The sequence below is a fragment of the Pygocentrus nattereri genome, chromosome 29 (assembly GCF_015220715.1).
Source record: "Pygocentrus nattereri isolate fPygNat1 chromosome 29, fPygNat1.pri, whole genome shotgun sequence".
Classification (NCBI taxonomy): domain Eukaryota; kingdom Metazoa; phylum Chordata; class Actinopteri; order Characiformes; family Serrasalmidae; genus Pygocentrus; species Pygocentrus nattereri.
This window is the reverse complement of record NC_051239.1, coordinates 10,626,022-10,644,728: the sequence shown is the minus strand read 5'-3', so window position 1 is coordinate 10,644,728 and position 18,707 is coordinate 10,626,022. Positions and strand designations below refer to the sequence as shown.

The 18,707-nt window shown below is 42.3% G+C and overlaps 1 protein-coding gene across 1 annotated transcript; it reads left to right on the top strand.

Annotated features, from left to right (window-relative positions):
- The first annotated feature begins 3,584 nt into the window (after positions 1-3,584).
- LOC108426698 (zona pellucida sperm-binding protein 3-like) lies at positions 3,585-6,152 on the top strand. The gene is made up of 8 exons (XM_017696374.2): positions 3,585-4,726; positions 4,808-4,926; positions 5,002-5,105; positions 5,242-5,419; positions 5,488-5,605; positions 5,695-5,780; positions 5,867-5,958; positions 6,034-6,152. Exons 1-8 carry the CDS (start codon positions 3,611-3,613, stop codon positions 6,093-6,095), a joined length of 1,875 nt encoding a protein of 624 aa, XP_017551863.1. The 5' UTR covers positions 3,585-3,610; the 3' UTR covers positions 6,096-6,152.
- The last annotated feature ends 12,555 nt before the right edge of the window (positions 6,153-18,707 follow it).

Genomic DNA, 18,707 nt, shown 5'->3' with positions numbered 1-18,707 from the left:
AATAGAAATGGGAAACATTACAAATAATAAATTAAAGCTAAATCTCGACTATTTACAACACAAGGATAATAAAAGGAGTTGCATAAAATCTGCATTGCACTTAGGAACATATTGCACAATGAAAAATGTTTGCTCTGTGTGTGTGGTCTACTGGGAGCAGTGCTGGTGGAACAGTCTCACAGCAGCAGGTCTTTAGTAGAGATGCTGCCACCCCAGTAGACCACTCCATAGAAGATGGCTGATGCCACCATTGTGTCAAAAAAGGTCCTCAGGAATGGCCCCTGCACTCCACATGACCTCAGTCTCCTGAGCAGGTAGAGTCTGCTCTGTCCTTTCCTGTAAAGTGCAGCAGTGTTGTCTGACCAGTCCAGTTTACAGTTACACCCAGTGCACACCCAGGTACCTATAAGAGTCCACTCTTCAATGTCCGTTCCCTGGATGTTCACTGCTGGAGGGGGATGTGTGCGCCTGCAGAAATCCACCACCAGTTCTTTGATCTTCCCCACATTGATCTGTAGGTGATTCTGCAGACACCAGTCCACAAAGTCCTGAATCAGTTCTCTGTACTCTCCGTCGTCCTCGTTTGTGATGCGGCTGACGATCGCTGAGTCATCAGAGAACTTCTGTAGGAGGCAGTTTGGTGAGTTGTACATGAAATCTGCAGTGTACAGGGTGAAGAGGGTGTACAGGAATGGTACTAAGAAGCTCAGTATACTGTATTGGACAAGTATGTATATGTAGTAAATATAATACCATGAAGTGAATCAAGCATTCTTACATCAGTCATACCTGTAATCTTTATTGTTCACCTTGTGTCTTATACAAGACAATCTGCTGTATGAACACATTCATATACACTCCCCAGCCACTTTATTAGGTACACATTACTGGTAAAAGGTTGGACCCCCTTTTGCCTTCGGAACTCCCTTTAATTCTCCATAGCATATTCTCAACAAGGTGTTGGAAACCTTTCTCAGAGATTTTGTTTGGTTATTCGAATTACTTTCATCTTTCTATTATCTCAAACCAGTCTGCTCATTCTCCTCTGACCTCTCACATCAACAAGGTATTTTCATCCACACACATGCCGCTCACTGGATATTTTCTTTTTCGGACTGTTCTCTGTAAACCCTGGAGATGGTTGTGTGTGAAAATCCCAGTAGATCAGCAGTTTCTGAAATACTCAGACCAGCCCGTCTGGCACCAACAACCACGCCACGTTCAAAGTCACTTAAATCACCTTTCTTCCCCATTCTGATGCATAGTTAATACTTCAGCAAGTTGTCTTGACCACCTCTACATGCCTAAATGAATTGAGTTTTGGCCGTGTGATTGGCTGATTAGCTATTTCTGTTAACAAGCAATTGAACAGGTGTGCCTAATAAAGTGGCCTGTGAGTGTATACTCTCCTGTTTGATGGGTACATATGGTCAACAGCTATGGATGGGTGTGAGAGAGGGTCAAGCCCTTGTTAAGAAAGGGAACTAATCCAAATATTGAAGACCAAGCCAGCTACACCACTTTGGTCAGCAGGAACCCCCCACCTAGTATTGCATGAATACGAAACATTACCAATCAGTCTTATTCTGTTCCAGAATAAGAACAGACATGCCAATAAACCAGTTTGAATTGGGGAGAACATTTTAAAAGCCCTTAACAATTATGCAGCAGTAGCACACCTACATGTTTCCCAGAAACTGTATAAAACTATACTCATTGGATGGTGAAAAAAGACCCACAAAAGTTCACTGACTGGATATAAATTTTTTGTGCACGCGGCTATGCCTACGTGAAGCTGCCAGCAGATGATGCCACTGACCACTCTGTGCTCTTGTGAAGTTCTGAGTATGCTGTGTTTTTCAATACGCAGTTTCCTGACCATTAATTGACTTGTGTACGTTTCAGTATACATGCCGTACTGGGCTTCTCCTCTTCGCTTCAGATGTAACTCTGTGTTACGTACAAATATGAATCAATCATCACAGAATCTTCTTCCTGAAATCGATACAGTTACAGTTGGAAGTTACACAGCAGGATTCATAATTTGATTAATTTATCATTTTGGTACTGCTGGCAGCCTTCTCTAGTGAGGAAGTTTAAAAATATAAAAAACATAGACAACCAAAAAAGCTCAGTAATCCCCAGATTTTTTTTGACCAATATAATTATAGACCTAAGATTTGGTTTTGTTTGTTTGTGTTCAGATATGTGATTCCACTTACACTTAATTAGTTCATCCACTCATCCTGCATCATTTATGTGTGATATGAATAATGACCAACGTATGCAATTTTCATTGACTACGGAGCTCCTAAGATGACACGGTGATCATTTTTTATAAGCAGTGGGCACAAATTAATATATTGTGGCCATGATTTAGTAAATTGAGGCCACAAGTTATCAGAAACTTGGCCTATAGAGTAATTTATGACTTCAATAAGTTTTAATAGCCTCACCATATTAAAAAATAAGCACCATGTCAGTAGTGGCTTCATATTCAACATTTTTGTGAATCATCAGTTTCATCTTTGACGTATCTGTATGATTAAACTCACGTCTGATAGGAATGTGTGGTAGTTAAACAACCTGAAAACAATGCCTGCTTTGCAGTTACCTAATCTAAACTATTTTAATAGCACATAATATCAGCAATTAAAAACTAAAATGAGAAAATAATTTTTACTAATCATTTATGTGCTTAGCAGTCCAGTAAAAAAGTGGATGTACTTATTTTACATGCACATTAGTATCAATAAAAATCTACAACATTTCATTTAATGACATTTTACACTGTAGTTTTGTTTTCTACTACTGACTCCTGAAAAAAATAAACACTACGAAACACATCTAGTGCAGAAGTATTTCATATACTGCACTAATACAGTATTTTAATCTGTTACTGTAGAAAAATGGTCACAATCGTGTCATTCTACATTCTTTAAAAATAGGCATTTTGCTTTTCACATTTTATTCTTTCCAGTTGTTTTAATTTTAACATTTTAAAGTTTGGTCAGTAGGGGGAGCTGTGCGCTTGGTGCTCCACCTCACACACCACCTACAAGCGCAGCCATTTGGTTCGTAATCTGCTAAAAGCTGACTTGTTATTGGCTCCCTACCGAAGATTCTGTGTGAATTGGGTTATTCTTTAGTAAAGGAGGTTCTGGTAGGCGGAGCTTGATTTCACGCACTGATTCTGATTCAACATTTGCACTTAAATCACTGCTTGTTTTCACATCTTATGAAAGTTTCACAATAGGGGAGTCTGAACGACGTTTATAGCAGAACAGTGAGTTCAGACAATACTGGTGCAGATTCAAATCTTTTCAATAGAGGTCAGAAAAACAGGAGACTTTCAGAAAGTGGTCACTGGACAAAAGCAACTTTAAATCAGCTTCCCTTCTTTAGGCATTTTCTGTAACAGAACATTTAACGGTTCATTTAAATAAAGAAGCCCCGCCTCATCAGGGAATACATTTCAGCTGAAATCACTAGTACTAGAGAGAATTTATGTCACCTGTCTCACATACAAAATTAATTGGTTGAAGGGTGGGGCCACTGTCACTTGTGCTTTACAAAAAGGTGTAGTCAAGGTACAAGTGTACTTACTGTGATGTGTGTAATCATGGGGTTAATGCAGGCTAGTCTTTTGCTGCTTGTTGGCATTACCTTGGCTGAAGCTCAGTGGCCAGGATGGGATAGATGGAGTCAAGACTTTAATAGGCTTAAGTCAAACAACTTTTTGAGTATACCTCAAGCTCCAGCAGTGTTTCATCCTCGGGCATTTAGCCATAAGCCAGCTGTAAGTTCTGTGCAGACAGCAGTCCAGGATCCTGTGCAGACACCAGTCCAAGATCCTGTACAGGTACCAGGTGAGGACCCTGTACAGATGCCAGACCAGGATCACATGCATAGTCCTGTGCAGAGTCTAAACTCACCAGTCTGGAATCTGGTTAAGACTTCTGTGCCGGCATCTATCAAAAGTCCTGCACTGACAAATGGTATAAACCCTGTACAGACACCAGTTCAAGATCCAGTTTGGAGTCCTCTGCCAGTGCCTGCCCAGAAACCTGCATTAACCTCTGAGCAGGATCCAGTTCAGAACTCTCTGCCAGGGTCTGACCAGGGTCCTGTGCCAGTTCAGAATCCTGCTCTAACAAGTGGTCCAAAAACAGCACAGAGTGCTGTGGTAACAAGTGTAAACCCACCAGTCTGGAATCTGGTTCATACGCCTGTGCCAGCACCTGATTTGCATCCTGTGCAGAAAAATGGATTAAACCATGTACTTGCACCGGTTCAGGACCCAGTTGAGAATCCTGCATTGACCAGCAAGCTAGCCCAGAGTCCAGTTCAGGCTACTGTGCAGGCACCAGGTTGGCATCCTCCTCAGGCACCCTTGTCCCTACCACACAAGGATCCTCTTCACACGCAAGCTCAGATACATGAGCCCAGGAAAAAGTTGTCTTGGCGTTTTCCTAAAGTTCCAGAAAGGCCCCAGCAGTCCCCAGTTGACTTTGATTTGCAACAACCTGCTCCAGCTAACAGTGTGGCTGCTGCTTGTGGGGAGAGTGTGGTGCTTGTGGAAGTGAAACAAAATTTGTTTGGAACTGGGCATCTAGTAAACTCTAGTTCCCTGACCCTTGGAGGGTGTGCAGCAGTGGGACAGGATTCTGAAGCTCAAGTGCTCATCTTTCAATCTGAACTCCAGGCCTGTGGTAGCATGTTGTCTGTGAGTAGCTGTGAATAGTGGTGGTGGTAGAGGTGGACGTCTGTGCATACAGTAATACACTGCTAATATGTGCCATTACAGATGACTGACGATGACCTCGTCTACAGCTTCAACCTCATTTACAGTCCAGAACCACTACCTGGTACTCCCATTGTCCGAGCAGGGGGTGCTGTGGTTCAAATTGAGTGTCACTATTCAAGGTGAAGGCTTGAACTGGCTGTTTTTTGATCTTGCTGCTGTTCTGAAGTCTTACTTGCATTTTGTTCCTTTTTTAGGAAGCACAATGTGAGCAGCAATGCTCTGGTACCCTCGTGGGTACCTTATGCATCTACAGAGGTTGCAGAGGAGCATCTGGTCTTTGCCCTGAAGCTCATGACTGGTTTGTTTCATAAAACTGAGGCAAAACTAGGACTTGTAGAATGGGAGCAGAGCCTAAATCTGTACTCGCAGAAGCTTTATAAATGTGGGCCCACAGGTCTAAATCTAAAGCTGCCTCTAATGTTTCCTCCCTGCAGATGACTGGAAGTTTGAGAGACCATCAAACCAGTACTTTCTTGGTGATTTCATGAACATTGAGGCATCTTTAATGCAGTTCAACCATGTACCTCTAAACGTCTTTGTGGACAGCTGTGTAGCAACTGCTGATCCTGAAGATGCTGCAAGTCCAAGATACTCTTTTATTGAGAACCATGGGTGGGTAAGGCTTTCACCAGCCCAGAGACCGCAGAAATAGCTGGACACTAACTGCATTCTCCTTCTAGGTGTTTGATTGATGCCAAGATTACTGGCTCCAACTCTCACTTCATGCAACGGGTTCAAGGCAACAAGCTGCAGTTTCAGTTGGAAGTGTTCACTTTTGAGCAGGACAACAGTAGCTTGGTATGTGAGAATAGTGGCAGGGCAGTGCACTTTGTCCCAAAACCCATACCTTCTTATGACCTTTTTTTCTCCCCTCAACTGATGTGCAGATCTACATCACATGTTTTTTGAAAGGCTCAAGGGCCTCATATCCCACTGACGCTGAGCACAAGGCTTGTTCCTTCACAGCCAATGGGTATGCCTCAATCTAATTACTTGCATAGTCTTTTTTTGGGGGTGTTTTGTCTTTGTACTTAAGCTGCTGTATGTTTTGGCTCCTAGGTGGATTGCTGCAGATGGCAATAACCAAGTTTGTAGGTGCTGTGATGCAAACTGTAGCTCAAGGAAGGGAAGAAGTTTACCTACTGATGAAGGCAAGTTTGAGCTGGACTCCTTGAACCCCACTAGAAGTTGATCCCTATCTAATAATGCCCATCCTATTTTTCTAGGTGTGTATGTTGTTGAAGCTGAAGTCCCTCTAGGCCCAATCTTGGTCAATGGAGATGCTTAGGCTGATTACAATGTAATGGATTTTCTTAAAATAAAACTTTGGGGGGGAATTTAAAAATGGTTGTCTCCTTGCCTTTATTTCAGACCTGGTACAGCCATGCTACACTGCATTTGATGCAAGCTAACTGTTTTTGGTTGTCAATCTAGTTCTATTGGATTCTCCAGGGTCATCTGTTCTGGCTCTTAAAGCACTAGAAACTGCAGAATGCGTGTGTGTGTGTGTGTGTGTGTGTGTGTGTGTGTGTGTTTTTTTTTTTTTTTTTTTTTTTTTTTTTTTTTTTTTTTTTCTTCAGGTTTAGCTGTTAGCTGAAATACTGGCTGAGAATGAGGAACTGGGCACCCCTGTTCCAGAGGGTCCGTAGTCCTGAAGAGTTCAGATACAAAATACCTGGCTCAAAGGCTCAAATTCCCCTGAAGGCCTTCATTGCCTGGCTCTAGTGTATTTGATTAAGGCTTGAGCTAAAGTGTGGAGGGTGGTAGATCTCCAGGCCCAGGGTTGGGTACTACTGCCCTAGAAGGAAGTTTTGGAATTGTGCTTGATGGCATACTTGTGAGCTGGAAATTGCAACACTTTACCTGTTGTGATGTACAGGCAAAGAGGCCCTAAATATTCTGTGGTTAACTCTTGCTAGGATGTTGCAATCTGAATGAGACTTGCAAGGTGCTCCTCAGTGTATGGAGCTTTGAGCAAAGTGGGCTGCCCCTGCATTGGCGCAATGAGGTAGGTGCTCGGTAGCCATTGCAATGTTTAATCTGTTTGCAACTTTTAGATGCATACACCTGTACCCCCTTCCTGTCTCTGGCAAAATGGATCACTTTCAGCATTGCATGTATTGCAATTGATTTATGCATCCTGTCTACATAGGTGTGTGTGTGTGTGTGTGTGTGTGTGTGTGTGTGTGTGTTTTTTTTTTTTTTTTTTTTTTTTTTTTGTGCTTTATCTTAATTGGGGTTACAACAGAATATTCAGGGCCTCTTTTGAGAGAATCCATTTCTGAAGGAATTGGGGTCTAATGACTGGGTAGCAAAAGGGAGACATAAAAGGTGAAATCTTGGCTTAAACTTCTTTCCTCACTAACCCCACCTGATCCATTTCATTACTGCCAGTAGAGGGCCTTCATAGGCTGGATTGGGAAAGTTTGGGTTGGAGTTGAACCCTGCAGAAAGGTAGATCTATAGAAGATGGACTGGTGACCATCGGTGTGAGGTCAACTTGAATTTCAGGTTTTTAAATCATGCTGGTGTTTAGCCTGAAATATGGACTGAATCTATGCATCTATTCCATCCTTGGGTGGAATGACCTGTTTGGGCTATAAGTTCCAAGTCCTAGAAATCTAACACTTAAAATCTTTCTTTAGTGCAGGAGTGTACTTCCAGTCTTGAACTATCATCAGTTGATAGCATGGAGTTAATGTGTCTTAGCATTGCTGCCTTTCTCATTGTAGAAGCTTTTGCATGCAGTGACATGGAATCTAATTCTGGCGCAATCTAAGAATTAAAGATATGGAGTGGCAAACAGGTCCTAGGTGATGGGCCAGACAAAGGGTGATCCAAAAACCCCACATGATGAAAAAGAACAGGACCCAGTTTCCCTTGCCTGGATCAGGGTTACCGGGGCCTCATCCTGCAGCCAGGCCTGGGGGAGGGGCTCCTCGGCAAGTGCCTGGTGGCTGGGCCTTTACCCATGGGTACCAGCCGGGCTCAGCCAGAAAGAGTTACATGGGACCACTTTCCCATGGGCCCACCGCCTGTGGGAGAGGCGCTTATGGGGGTCCAGTGCAAGGTGGATCAGGTGGCAGCCAAATGCGGGGGCCTTGGCGTTCCAATCCTCGGCCACTGAAACTGGCTCTGGGAACATGGAACATGATCTCTCTGGCAGGGAAAGATCCTGAGCTAGTGTATGAGGCTGAGAGATACCAACTAGATATATGGGCTCACCTCAATACTTGGCAGGGGCTCTGGAACAGACTCTCTCGAGAGGGGTTGGACTTTGGGGTTGTCCAGGGTGAGAGGCGTCGGGCAGGCTTGGGCTTACTCATAGCTCCCTGGCTCAACGCCTGTATGTTGGGGTTTTCTCCGGTGGACGAGAGGGTTATTTCCCTGTGCTTTGGGTTGGGGAACAGGCTCTGACTGTTGTCTGTGCTTATGCACCGAACGGCAGTTTGGAATACCCGGCCTTCTTGGAGACCCTGGAGGGGGTACTGGAAAGTGCCCCCTGTGGGGACTCCATTGTCTTGCTGGGTGACTTCAACGGTCACGTGGGCAATGACAGTGAGACCTGGAAGGGCATAAATTCAGAGGAACGGCTTCCCCGATCTGAACCTGAGTGTTTTTTTGTTATTGGAGTTCTGTGCTCGCCACAGTCTGTCCATAACAAACACCATGTCCGAACACGAAGGTGTGCATAAGTGCACATGGCATCAGGACACCTTAGGCCGCAGTTCCTTGATCGACTTTGTAGTTGTGTCATCGGATTTGCGAACATGTGTTTTGGACACCTGAGTGAAGAGAGGAGCGGAGCTGTCAACCGATCACCACCTAGTGGTGAGTTGGATCAGATGGCGGGTGAAAATACCGGACAGACCTGGCAGACCGAAACGAGTTGTGAGGGTTTGTTGGGAACGTCTGGCAGAGGAACCTTCCAGAAAGATCTTCAACTCCCACATCTGACAGAGCTTCGACCGCATACCGAGGAGGCCAGTAACATTGAGTCTGAGTGGGCCCTGTTCTGTGCCTCCATTGTCGATGCAGCAGATCGGAGCTGTGGCCGCAAGGTTGTAGGTGCCTGTCGTGGCGGCAATCCCCAAACCTGCTGGTGGACACCTCGGGGAAAGGAAGCCATCAAGCTGAAAAAAGAGTCCTATCCGGTCTGGTTTGCTTGTGGGACTCTGGAGGCAAAAGATGGGTACCAAAGGGCCAAGTGGGCCTCGGCTTCGGCGGTTGCTGAAGCAAAAACAAAAAGTGAGTGTCCGTCCATCACTCGGGCTGAGGTAGCCAAGGTGGTTTAAAACTCCTTGGTGGCAGAGCACCGGGAGTGGATGAGATCCGCCTGAAATTCCTGGACCTGCTTTTTAAGAAAGGGGACCGGAGGGTGTGTTCCAACTACCGGGGGATCACACTTCTCAGCCTACCCGGTAAGGTCTATGCAGGGGTACTGGAGAAGAGAGTTTGACCAGTAGTTGAATCTCAGCTACAAGAGGAACAATGCAGGTTTCACCCAGGTCGTGGAACACTGGACCAGCTTTTTATCCTCACCAGGGTCCTGGAGGGTGCGTGGGAGTTCGTTGTTACGGGCCATTCAGTCCCTGTACAAACGGAGCAGGAGCTTTGTTTGTATAGCCGACAGTAAGTCAGATTGGTTTCCAGTCAGGGTTGGACTTCGCCATGGCTGTCTGTTGTCACCAATTCTGTTCATAATTTTTATGGACAGAATTTCTTGGAACATCCAAGTGGCGGAAAGTGTCCAGTACGGTGGCCTCAGGATTTCACGTCTGCTTTTTGCGGATGATGGTGGTAAATATCTTGGGATTTTGTTCACAAGTGAAGGAAGGATGGAGCAAGAGGTTGACAGGCGGATTGGTGTGGCATCTGCAGTAATGCGAACCCTGTACCAGTCCATCATGGTGAAGAGAGAGCTGAGCCAGAAGACGAAGCTGTCAATTTACCGGTCAATCTATGTTCTGACTCTCACCTAGGTCACGAGCTTTGGGTAGTGACTGAAAGAACGAGATCGCAGATACAAGCGGCCGAAATTAGTTTTCTCCGCAGGGTCGCCAGACTCTCCCTAAGAGATAGGGTGAGAAGATCGGTGATTCGGGAGAGGCTCAGAGTAGAGCCGCTGCTCCTCCACGTTGAGAGAAGCCAGTAGAGGTGGTTTGGGCATCCCTAGGGAGGTGTTCCAGACATGTCCAACAGGGAGGAGACCCCGGGGAAGACCCAGGACACATTGGAGGGATTCTATCTCTCGACTGTCTTGGGAATGCCTTGGTATCCCTCCGGAAGAGCTGGAGGAGGTGGCGGGGGAGAGGGAGGCCTGGGCTGCTGCCCCCGTAACCCGGGCCCGGATAAGCAGTTGAGGATGGATGGATGGATGGAGTGACTTGAAGTAGGGATTCACTTTACACCCACATCTGTTAAACTTCTACAAAAAGTTTGAAGAATTTGAAGGATGACCATGAGAGTATATTTAAAGTAACTGACTTTTATCCTAGCTAATTTTTTGCACATTTCTTTCTGGGTGTATCCCTTGTGGTGTTCTGTGCATGTGTTTTGACCTACAGTGAAATCTGTTAAGAGGGCCTTTCTGACCAAATGATCACACCACCCGTTGCTTGGCTGATTATTTCTGTAGGAGCAGCACAGATCATTGATTCTAGGAAGCAAGAACTACTACCATGGAAAAACGTTAGATTAAACACATTAGTTGGATACAACTTTTTTGGAAACAATATTTTCCAATCCAATTTAAATGGTTTTATTTCAATAATTATCACACCCACATGCCTTTTAAAGGCATATTATGTCCTAAATGTGACTAAAGCCCAGCAGCGAGGTTGCTGAATTTTACCCTCCTCTGCTGTCACTGCAGACTGGCAGAGTAACACTAGTAGCTGTTACTGAAGTAATGTTTTTTTTTCAATTTTATTTAAGGGTTGTTCCATTTCATAGGGGAAGATTTTAACCACTACCCCTTGTTAACTGAGTTCCAAGGTGCAAGGTGACACTCAAAAACAAGGGGTGGAGGTAAAATTAAGAAACTGAATTGGACCTAACAGTGTGGTGCATGCTTTAGGATTGGTTTGCCCTCTCATGACCTCTACATCTGTCCACCTTATCTCAATTAGTGAATTGTTGTTGCATTTTCAAGGTTTATGGTAAAAGGATATAAATAACCACTACAGACGGAGGGGAGTTTATTTTCTTTACAACCTCTTTATTCCTCCCACTGCACATTATTCAGAACTATTTTTGAAATGCCATCACCACACACATTAAAACAGCTGCACTGGTAAAAGAAAATGAGGTACTATTAAAAAGACAAAAACAGCCTTCTACTCTTTCTTTCCTTCACACCATTCACAAGCTGTTATTACCCCTCATTTTTACCCAAAGTAAGCATCACCACTAACCACACACATTGCTTACCTCATTTATACATGTCTGCTTTACCGGATACATCCAACACAAAATACTAACATCTCACAGACCTGATTATAAATGTTACCTTAGATTACAGTGTGTGTTCTATATTTGAACGTGCTTCTAAAGTCCAGACTTTCTAATGCTGACCAAGGTACTTACAGCATATATAGTTATTTTCAGTCATATAACCTGTCATGTTTCTACTTTCCAGTGTGCTAAGATATAAAATGAACCTGGAACTCTCCTCATGGAATGACTGAATATACAACCTAGAATATTTCTTCATGTTATTCTTTCAAATTTCAGTCTTTCAATAAATAGCTTCCACCAAAGCAAAGTGCAAGGAAATGAAGAAGAAGCTGGACCAAATGTTACATCAGGTATCAAAATATACCACTTAAATGGGGCATTACAGTTCAGAACCAGCATTTGTTATTTATTATATTAAATTTTGTAGTGTTTGTTCCATCTTGAAGCCTTAGCAGTTTGACGCAGTTTGACACAGTTCACAATTTTTGTATTTTTGTCTCATTACAATATCCAGCATGCATTACGCAATGCGTCATCCAATCATTGGGTATAATCAGTTCCTGGCTGTTGGCATAGCCACAGATGTGAAGGCTTCTTCTGTCTTCCTTCTGCAATAGCCAGCTTGTAGGACAAAAAAAAAAATCAAAACAGCTCATTCACAAAAATCTCCCGCAAAGTTCTTGGAATTTTTACAAAAGTCCTCTGACCTTCAAGATGCAACATCAGAAGGGGATTTTCTAGAACTTTAAGTGTGTACATCTCAGACTAGAAACTACTGTGGCACCACTGTGAGAGGTGAGCAGGCATGTTTAATAACTGATTGGATCATTAATGGATCATTTTTCAGTTTGACCAACATGTCTCTTTAGTGTTATTAATATGATTGTATCATGCTGCCTGGTCCTGGTTAGTCATCACTCACTGCTCGCGACATTAACATTTTGACTATTTCTTTGAGGCTGATATGATTTTCAATTCTGAGATCAGTATTTGATTACATTTTTGATATGCCCTAAGTTCAAAATGTAATGAAAACTGTTTCATTTGAGCTCAGTCTTGAAGCTAAGATTGTATTAGTTTGTTTGAGAATTGTTTGTGATGCACCAAAATGAATGTACCTAGCCGAAACTGAAACCAGAAAGAAAATGACCTAAATAAAAAAGTTTATAGAAAATAAACTTGATTACAGTTGTGTGACAAAGTTCACCATCCTTGAAAACAGAGATCATTGTACCTCCTCTCAGTGAATAATGTTTAACAGGTTGTTTGTCACAAATAGATTTTTGAAATTGTTTTAGCTATGGGCCCTCCAATCACCTGTTAGTAGCCATTGCTGTCCTCAATTGCCTCAAGCCTTCGGTTTGTTCTCAGCACCCGTCATGTTCATGACACTAAGGCCTTCGGTAGTTTTGGAATTTATGAGATTCAATGCAACAGTGACAAGACTTCTCAATCAACAGTGATTGGTTCTTAGCTCACCTCAGAACAGCTGAGGCCTTAGACAACTCACCTCTGTGACTTTTTGACATGCAACATCATATTATAGGCTAGCCTACAACATAACTATGATAAAATGTAAGGGTAATTAACAGATTATGCTTGTAAAATGCAGCCTCATAACTTGATTGTTATTTGGACCACTAGCTGGGGTTTGATAGAGACAGACTGATCTAGTATAGACAGGTTTCAACCTGTATTTTTAGCTGAAAATAAATGGGTAAATCAATTGAAATTAAGTTAAATGAGTAGTTAAATAAAATGAAACAGAGTAATTGGAGTTTACAGTACAGTAATAGCAGTTTGTGGAAGACTGGAGGGATGGGGCATGAATAAATGAAAGGAAAAAGTGCATAACAATCACATACAGGTAAAAAAAAAGCTATGATTTGGTTAAAAAGACTAAAGGAGAAACTGACAGCTGGTGTAATACACATATTCAACAGTTAGTTTAGTCATTGTGTGATGTAGGTCACTTTTCTGCAAAATGGACCTCACTAAAATGTTGATCCTAGCTACGGTCCTGCACACAGCTGGCAGCTTGTCAGAACTGTTTGAATGCATCTAAGAAGACTGCTGGAGGAAGGCAAAAGAGGCTGAAGTTTGTTTCCATTTAAAGTGAAATTAACATGGTTTGTAGTTTTAGATTTTGGATTTGGATTTTTTTTTCAGTCAAAATGTTCAGCCTTTTTTCTCCCTCATTTTCAGTGGCCAAAATGATGGTGCATCCCTCAAGTTGTTCTCAAGTAGAACACGGCATGCCTCTAACAAAATAAACCCCAATTGCATTGATAATGTTTTGCTTACACAAAATATGATTTATATCCGACTTCATCCGATTTCAAAGCGCCGTATTTTTTACTTTCGTGAGGCGCCTAGGAACCAATCGCATACTAATTGAAAGAGGGTGTTATAGAGCTTCTGTCACTGGAAGATGGCTCCCTTCAGTTTGTGAGGAGAGGTGACCCCTGAGCAGAAGGCATTTTACATTCTGCACCTCAGTAAGAGTAAATCTGTCATACATCCAGCCCCCACACACAGCTAGGAGAGAGGACACTATGGCTTCAGTGCTTAATATTCTTCTTCTTAATACTTTCCTCTGTGCTTTTTTGTGTTTGGGAAGTTTAAATTAGTTATGTGTGTGTGCATGTATATATATATATATATATATATATATATATATATATATATATATAATAATAGTATTTTTTTTCAGTTCTAACAATAAAAAACAAACAAAAGTGCTCCTTCAACTTAACACTTAGAAAATCAACCAAACACGTAATTTGAACAGGGGTTCCTCCTAGAACCTTTATATTGTGTTTAGGTTCTTCATAACTTAAAAAGGTTCACCACATTGAGTGCGTTTACATTCACTTAATAATCCGATAACTGCAGAAAATCAGATTTTGTCAGTACTTGATGTATTTAAGTAATCAGATAAAGGGAAACTCCAGGTCTACATGAATCTTGTACAGTAATCAGGTTTCTGCTTTGCAACCAGCCAATAAACTTGCAGAAGAAGATGTGACAAAAACATAATGTAAAACTCAAACTTCATGTCATGGCTTTTTTTGCAAACATCGCCCCACTTTACCTGAAAATATGAACATACATCATCTAGAACATGAAGAATTTTTAAATCCTTAATTTTGTCAAGCATGTATTTGGTTTCAACATCATGTATTTGGTTTCAACATCAACAAGTGTTTTGCTGTGTCTCACGGCAACACTGCTCTCTTATTTCCAGTACTGCAGGCTATTTTTACACATGCGCAGACTGAGAAATCCGAAAGAAATCAGAGTAAGAGTTTAAACCCTGAGAAATCTGATTACTGAGCTAAAAGCCAGCTATCTTTATCAGATTTCTTAATCAGATTTCTAAACTTTACTCTGATCTAAGAAATCAGAGTGTGCTGTTTACATGACCATTTGAATAGCCAGAGAAGTGCAGAAATCTAATTATGATTGGATTATTGAGTGCATATAAACACACTCATTCACACATCTCATGGCACTGGCATTGCGCAAACTGCCTGTATAGACTCTATGCTTTGGTTGTTCTCAGCAGGAGATACTGAATTGGGTGCAAAAGTGTAAACACTACGAACTGCTGAACCACCTCACTCTCCTGACAACTTGAGAAACAGAAGTCATCCATATATGGTGACGAGTTTCATGCACCAGAGGACACATACTGGCCTTCACCCTCACAGGTTAGCGAAGCTCACATGTGATGAGATAAAGAGACACTTTTTGGGAGCTTGGAAATGACTATGAAGAAAAGTGCAACTTTAAACAACATAGTAATCTTATTGCACACAATCCACATTTAATATTAGCAAGACCTATTAAAGCAATATGGTTTGGAGACTGTGGCTCTGTCTAAAAGACAGGAGGCTGAGCTGGAGGTGGCGGAGATGAAGATGCTGAGATTTTCGTTGGGAGTCACAAGGCTGGACAAGATTAGAAATGAGCAGATCAGAGGAACAGTGAAGGTGGAGCAGTTTGGAGATAAAGCCAGAGAAGCCAGGTTGAGATGGTTTGGACATGTGTTGAGGAGGAATAGTGGATATATTGGTCAAAGAATGTTGGAGATGGAGCTGCCGGGTAGAAGGAGAAGAGGTAGACCTCAGAGAAGGTTTATGGATGTAGTGAAGATGAACATGGAGATGGTTGGTGTAAAAGTAGAGGAGGCAGTGGATAGGGCAAGATGGAGGCAGATGATCCACTGTGGCGACCCCTAAAGGGAGCAGCCGAAAGAAGAAGAAGACCTGTTAAAGCAATAGTTGTGCTAAAAATCACATTTATAAATATAGTCAATCCAGCAAGAAAGATTTAGTCCCAAAGGTTTGCTTCTTCCCCGCGACCCTGACGGAGAAGCGGCTTAGAAAACGGATGGATGGGTGGATGGGTTTGCTTCTTATTTATGCTCACAACTAATGTAGCTAACAAATAATAGAGGTTTATACCTCATCAATTTGCATTGTGCTAACTGCATACCAAAAAAATCACATATTTGCCTCTGACTGTTTTGGAGTTAAGTAGTCTCAAACAGAGCTACTTCTGACACTCAATGAAGCACTGTTATTTATAAGATTGGACACAAATACAGACATACACCGATCAGGCATAACATTATGACCTTGTTTCTATGCTCTTTGTCTATTTTATCTTTGTCTATCAGCTCCACTTACTATATAGGTGCACTTTGTAGTTCTACAATTACAGTCTGTAGTCCATCTGTTTCTTTGTATACTTTGTTAGCCCCCCTTTTACCCTGTTCTTCAGTGGTAAGGACCCCTATCGACCCTCACAGAGCAGGCACTATTTGGGTGGTGGATCATTCTCAGCTGAGAATGGAGTTTTTAAACACTGTGTCCACTCACTGTCAACTCTATTAGACACTCCCAACTTGTCAGTCCATCTTGTAGATGTAAAGTCAGAGACAATAGCTCATCTGCTGCTGCACAGTTTGTGTTGGTCCTTCTCTAGTCCTTCATAAGTGGTCACAGGATGCTGCTGGCTGGATATTTTTGGTTGGTGGACTATTCTCAGTCCAGCAGTGACACTGAGGTGTTTAAAAACTCCGGCAGCACTGCTGTGTCTGATGCACTCAGACCAACTCAACACACATAGACACACCACCATCACGTCAGTGTTACTGCAGTGCTGAGAATGATCCACCATTCAAATAGTATCTGTTCTGTGAGGGTCTATGGGGTCCTGATCACTGAAGAACAGGGTAAAAGGAGGTAACAAAGTATCAGAGAAACAGATGGACTACAGTCTGTAACTGTAGAACTACAAAGTGCACTTATATAGTAAGTGGAGCTGATAAAACGGACAATGAGCGCAGAAACAAGGAGGTGGTCATAATGTCATGCCTGATCGGTGTAATTTAGGCCCTAGAGATGGCTGCTATACTACTTAGCAATGCAGTAGACTTTTAACAGTGTGTAAAGAACCAGACCTCAGACACCAAAAATGTATTGACTACCTTACATGTTTTATTTTTCAGTGAAGCATCATATTGCTAGCTTCTCATAGTCTTGATAAACGCATTAGGTGTTGATTACGGCCATTTTCAACAGTCATATTCATCCTAAACTGTCAGTTTTGCCAGCTGGGCATTTGCCGCATTAGTTCTCCTGACTCATTCGCAGCTTGCTGCTCAGACTCAGCATCCCCCTCTTATGAATCAGAACATGCTAAGAGCCTGCTGGGCTGCTTCCAAAGGCTGTCCACCTGTTAGGGCGGAAAGGGCTGTTCTAAGTCCCAAATGAATGCTTTAAATCTTCCACTAGTGCAGGAGTGTCCAGTTCTAGCCCTGGACACTGTTCTCAGGAGATAGCATGGAGTTCTTATTAAAGGCAAATTCCACTGGATTTCTACTTTTCTGCATAAATAAATGGTTAAGATATAACCAGAGAAACCTACTGAGTCAGAATTGTTCACAGTGGTGGGTGATTGGGACCAGATGTGTGAAGAGTTCAACCATTATTTAATCATTATTAACACTGGAAAAAAGTTTAGGAAATGTGTAGGTTCACTGGTCATTTGAGTGAATAAATAAATGGCTATTGTGACCTCCGTTTCCCATCAGCACCACTGTGAAGAAAATCCGAGCTGGTAAGTCTCTCTACACAGAACTATTTCACAACAAACCACTCCAAATGAGTTTGTTACATCTAAATACATACAAGTTTATCTCATTTAAATTTTCATGAGGCCTTTGGCTCAAAGGGGCCCTAAGCAGCTGCCTACCTTTGCCTAGTGCAAAGACCGCTCCTGGATATTAGTGAAAGTGGTCCTGGCCAATTTGCCTGGAATATATATGGTTTTTGGTTTGGACACATAATTCAATAAAAACCTTTGTTTAGTCTAGAACCTTTACGTTATATAGAGGTTCTCCACACTTTAAAGACATTCTTCACATTCTTGGATCTTTGGGGAACCAAAGGTGGTTCTCCAATGACATTGCTCCAATGAACTCTTTTTGGCATCTTTATTTAAGAGATGTTTTAAAATAGATTTGGATGTGTAAACACTTAGTAAGCGTCTCACACAGACGTTTTGCCACATTATTTAGTTTTTCATGCTCAGCCATACATGTGATGATAGCTTTATGACACCAAAACAAACATGAGTGACGAGGCAAAAGAACCATTAAAGGAAGTGCTTGGATAACAGCATTTGGCAATAATTGCGGTACCACTGCAGCTACAATATGAGGCCGGGAAGTGTATTTTGTCAGCTACAGAAAGCCTGAAAAAAAAGAGTCTTTTAGGTGGTCACATTAAGATGGATGGATTTCCAATCAGACTGTGCTGGTGTGTATAAAACCATATAAAACTTCTGTTCTGTACTAAATTGAAAACAATTCAAACCCAGTATCTGATATTCACCTTCAAATTCAAATTGTTTTTGGGATACATACGCTGATTCCGAATTTGATGCCCATGCATGCTCCAAAAAGGTCAGGACAGGAGCATGTTTAACGTTGGGTTACATCACCTTTCCTTTTAACATCCATACATCCATCCATCCATTTTCTAAGCCGCTTCTCCGTCAGGGTTGCGGTTCCTTTTAACAGTGCTTAGTAATTGTTTCAGGACTTAAGGTACCAGTTGATCCAGTTTTGAAAGTGAAATTTTTTGCCATTCTTTCGTTCTGCAAGTCTTCAGTCACGTAACCGCATGAGGCCTTTGTTGCTGTATTTGCACTTCATAATGCACCACATGTTTTCAATGACCAACAGTTCTGGACTGCAGGCAGGCGAGTGTAGCACCAGCACACTCTGATTATACTGCAGTGCTGTTGTAACATGTGCAGAATGCGGCTTGGCCTCATATTGAAATGCCATATGTATGTATGTGAGTCCAAAATGTCTATATACACTATATTGCCAAAAGTATTCACTCACCCATCCAAATCATTGAAT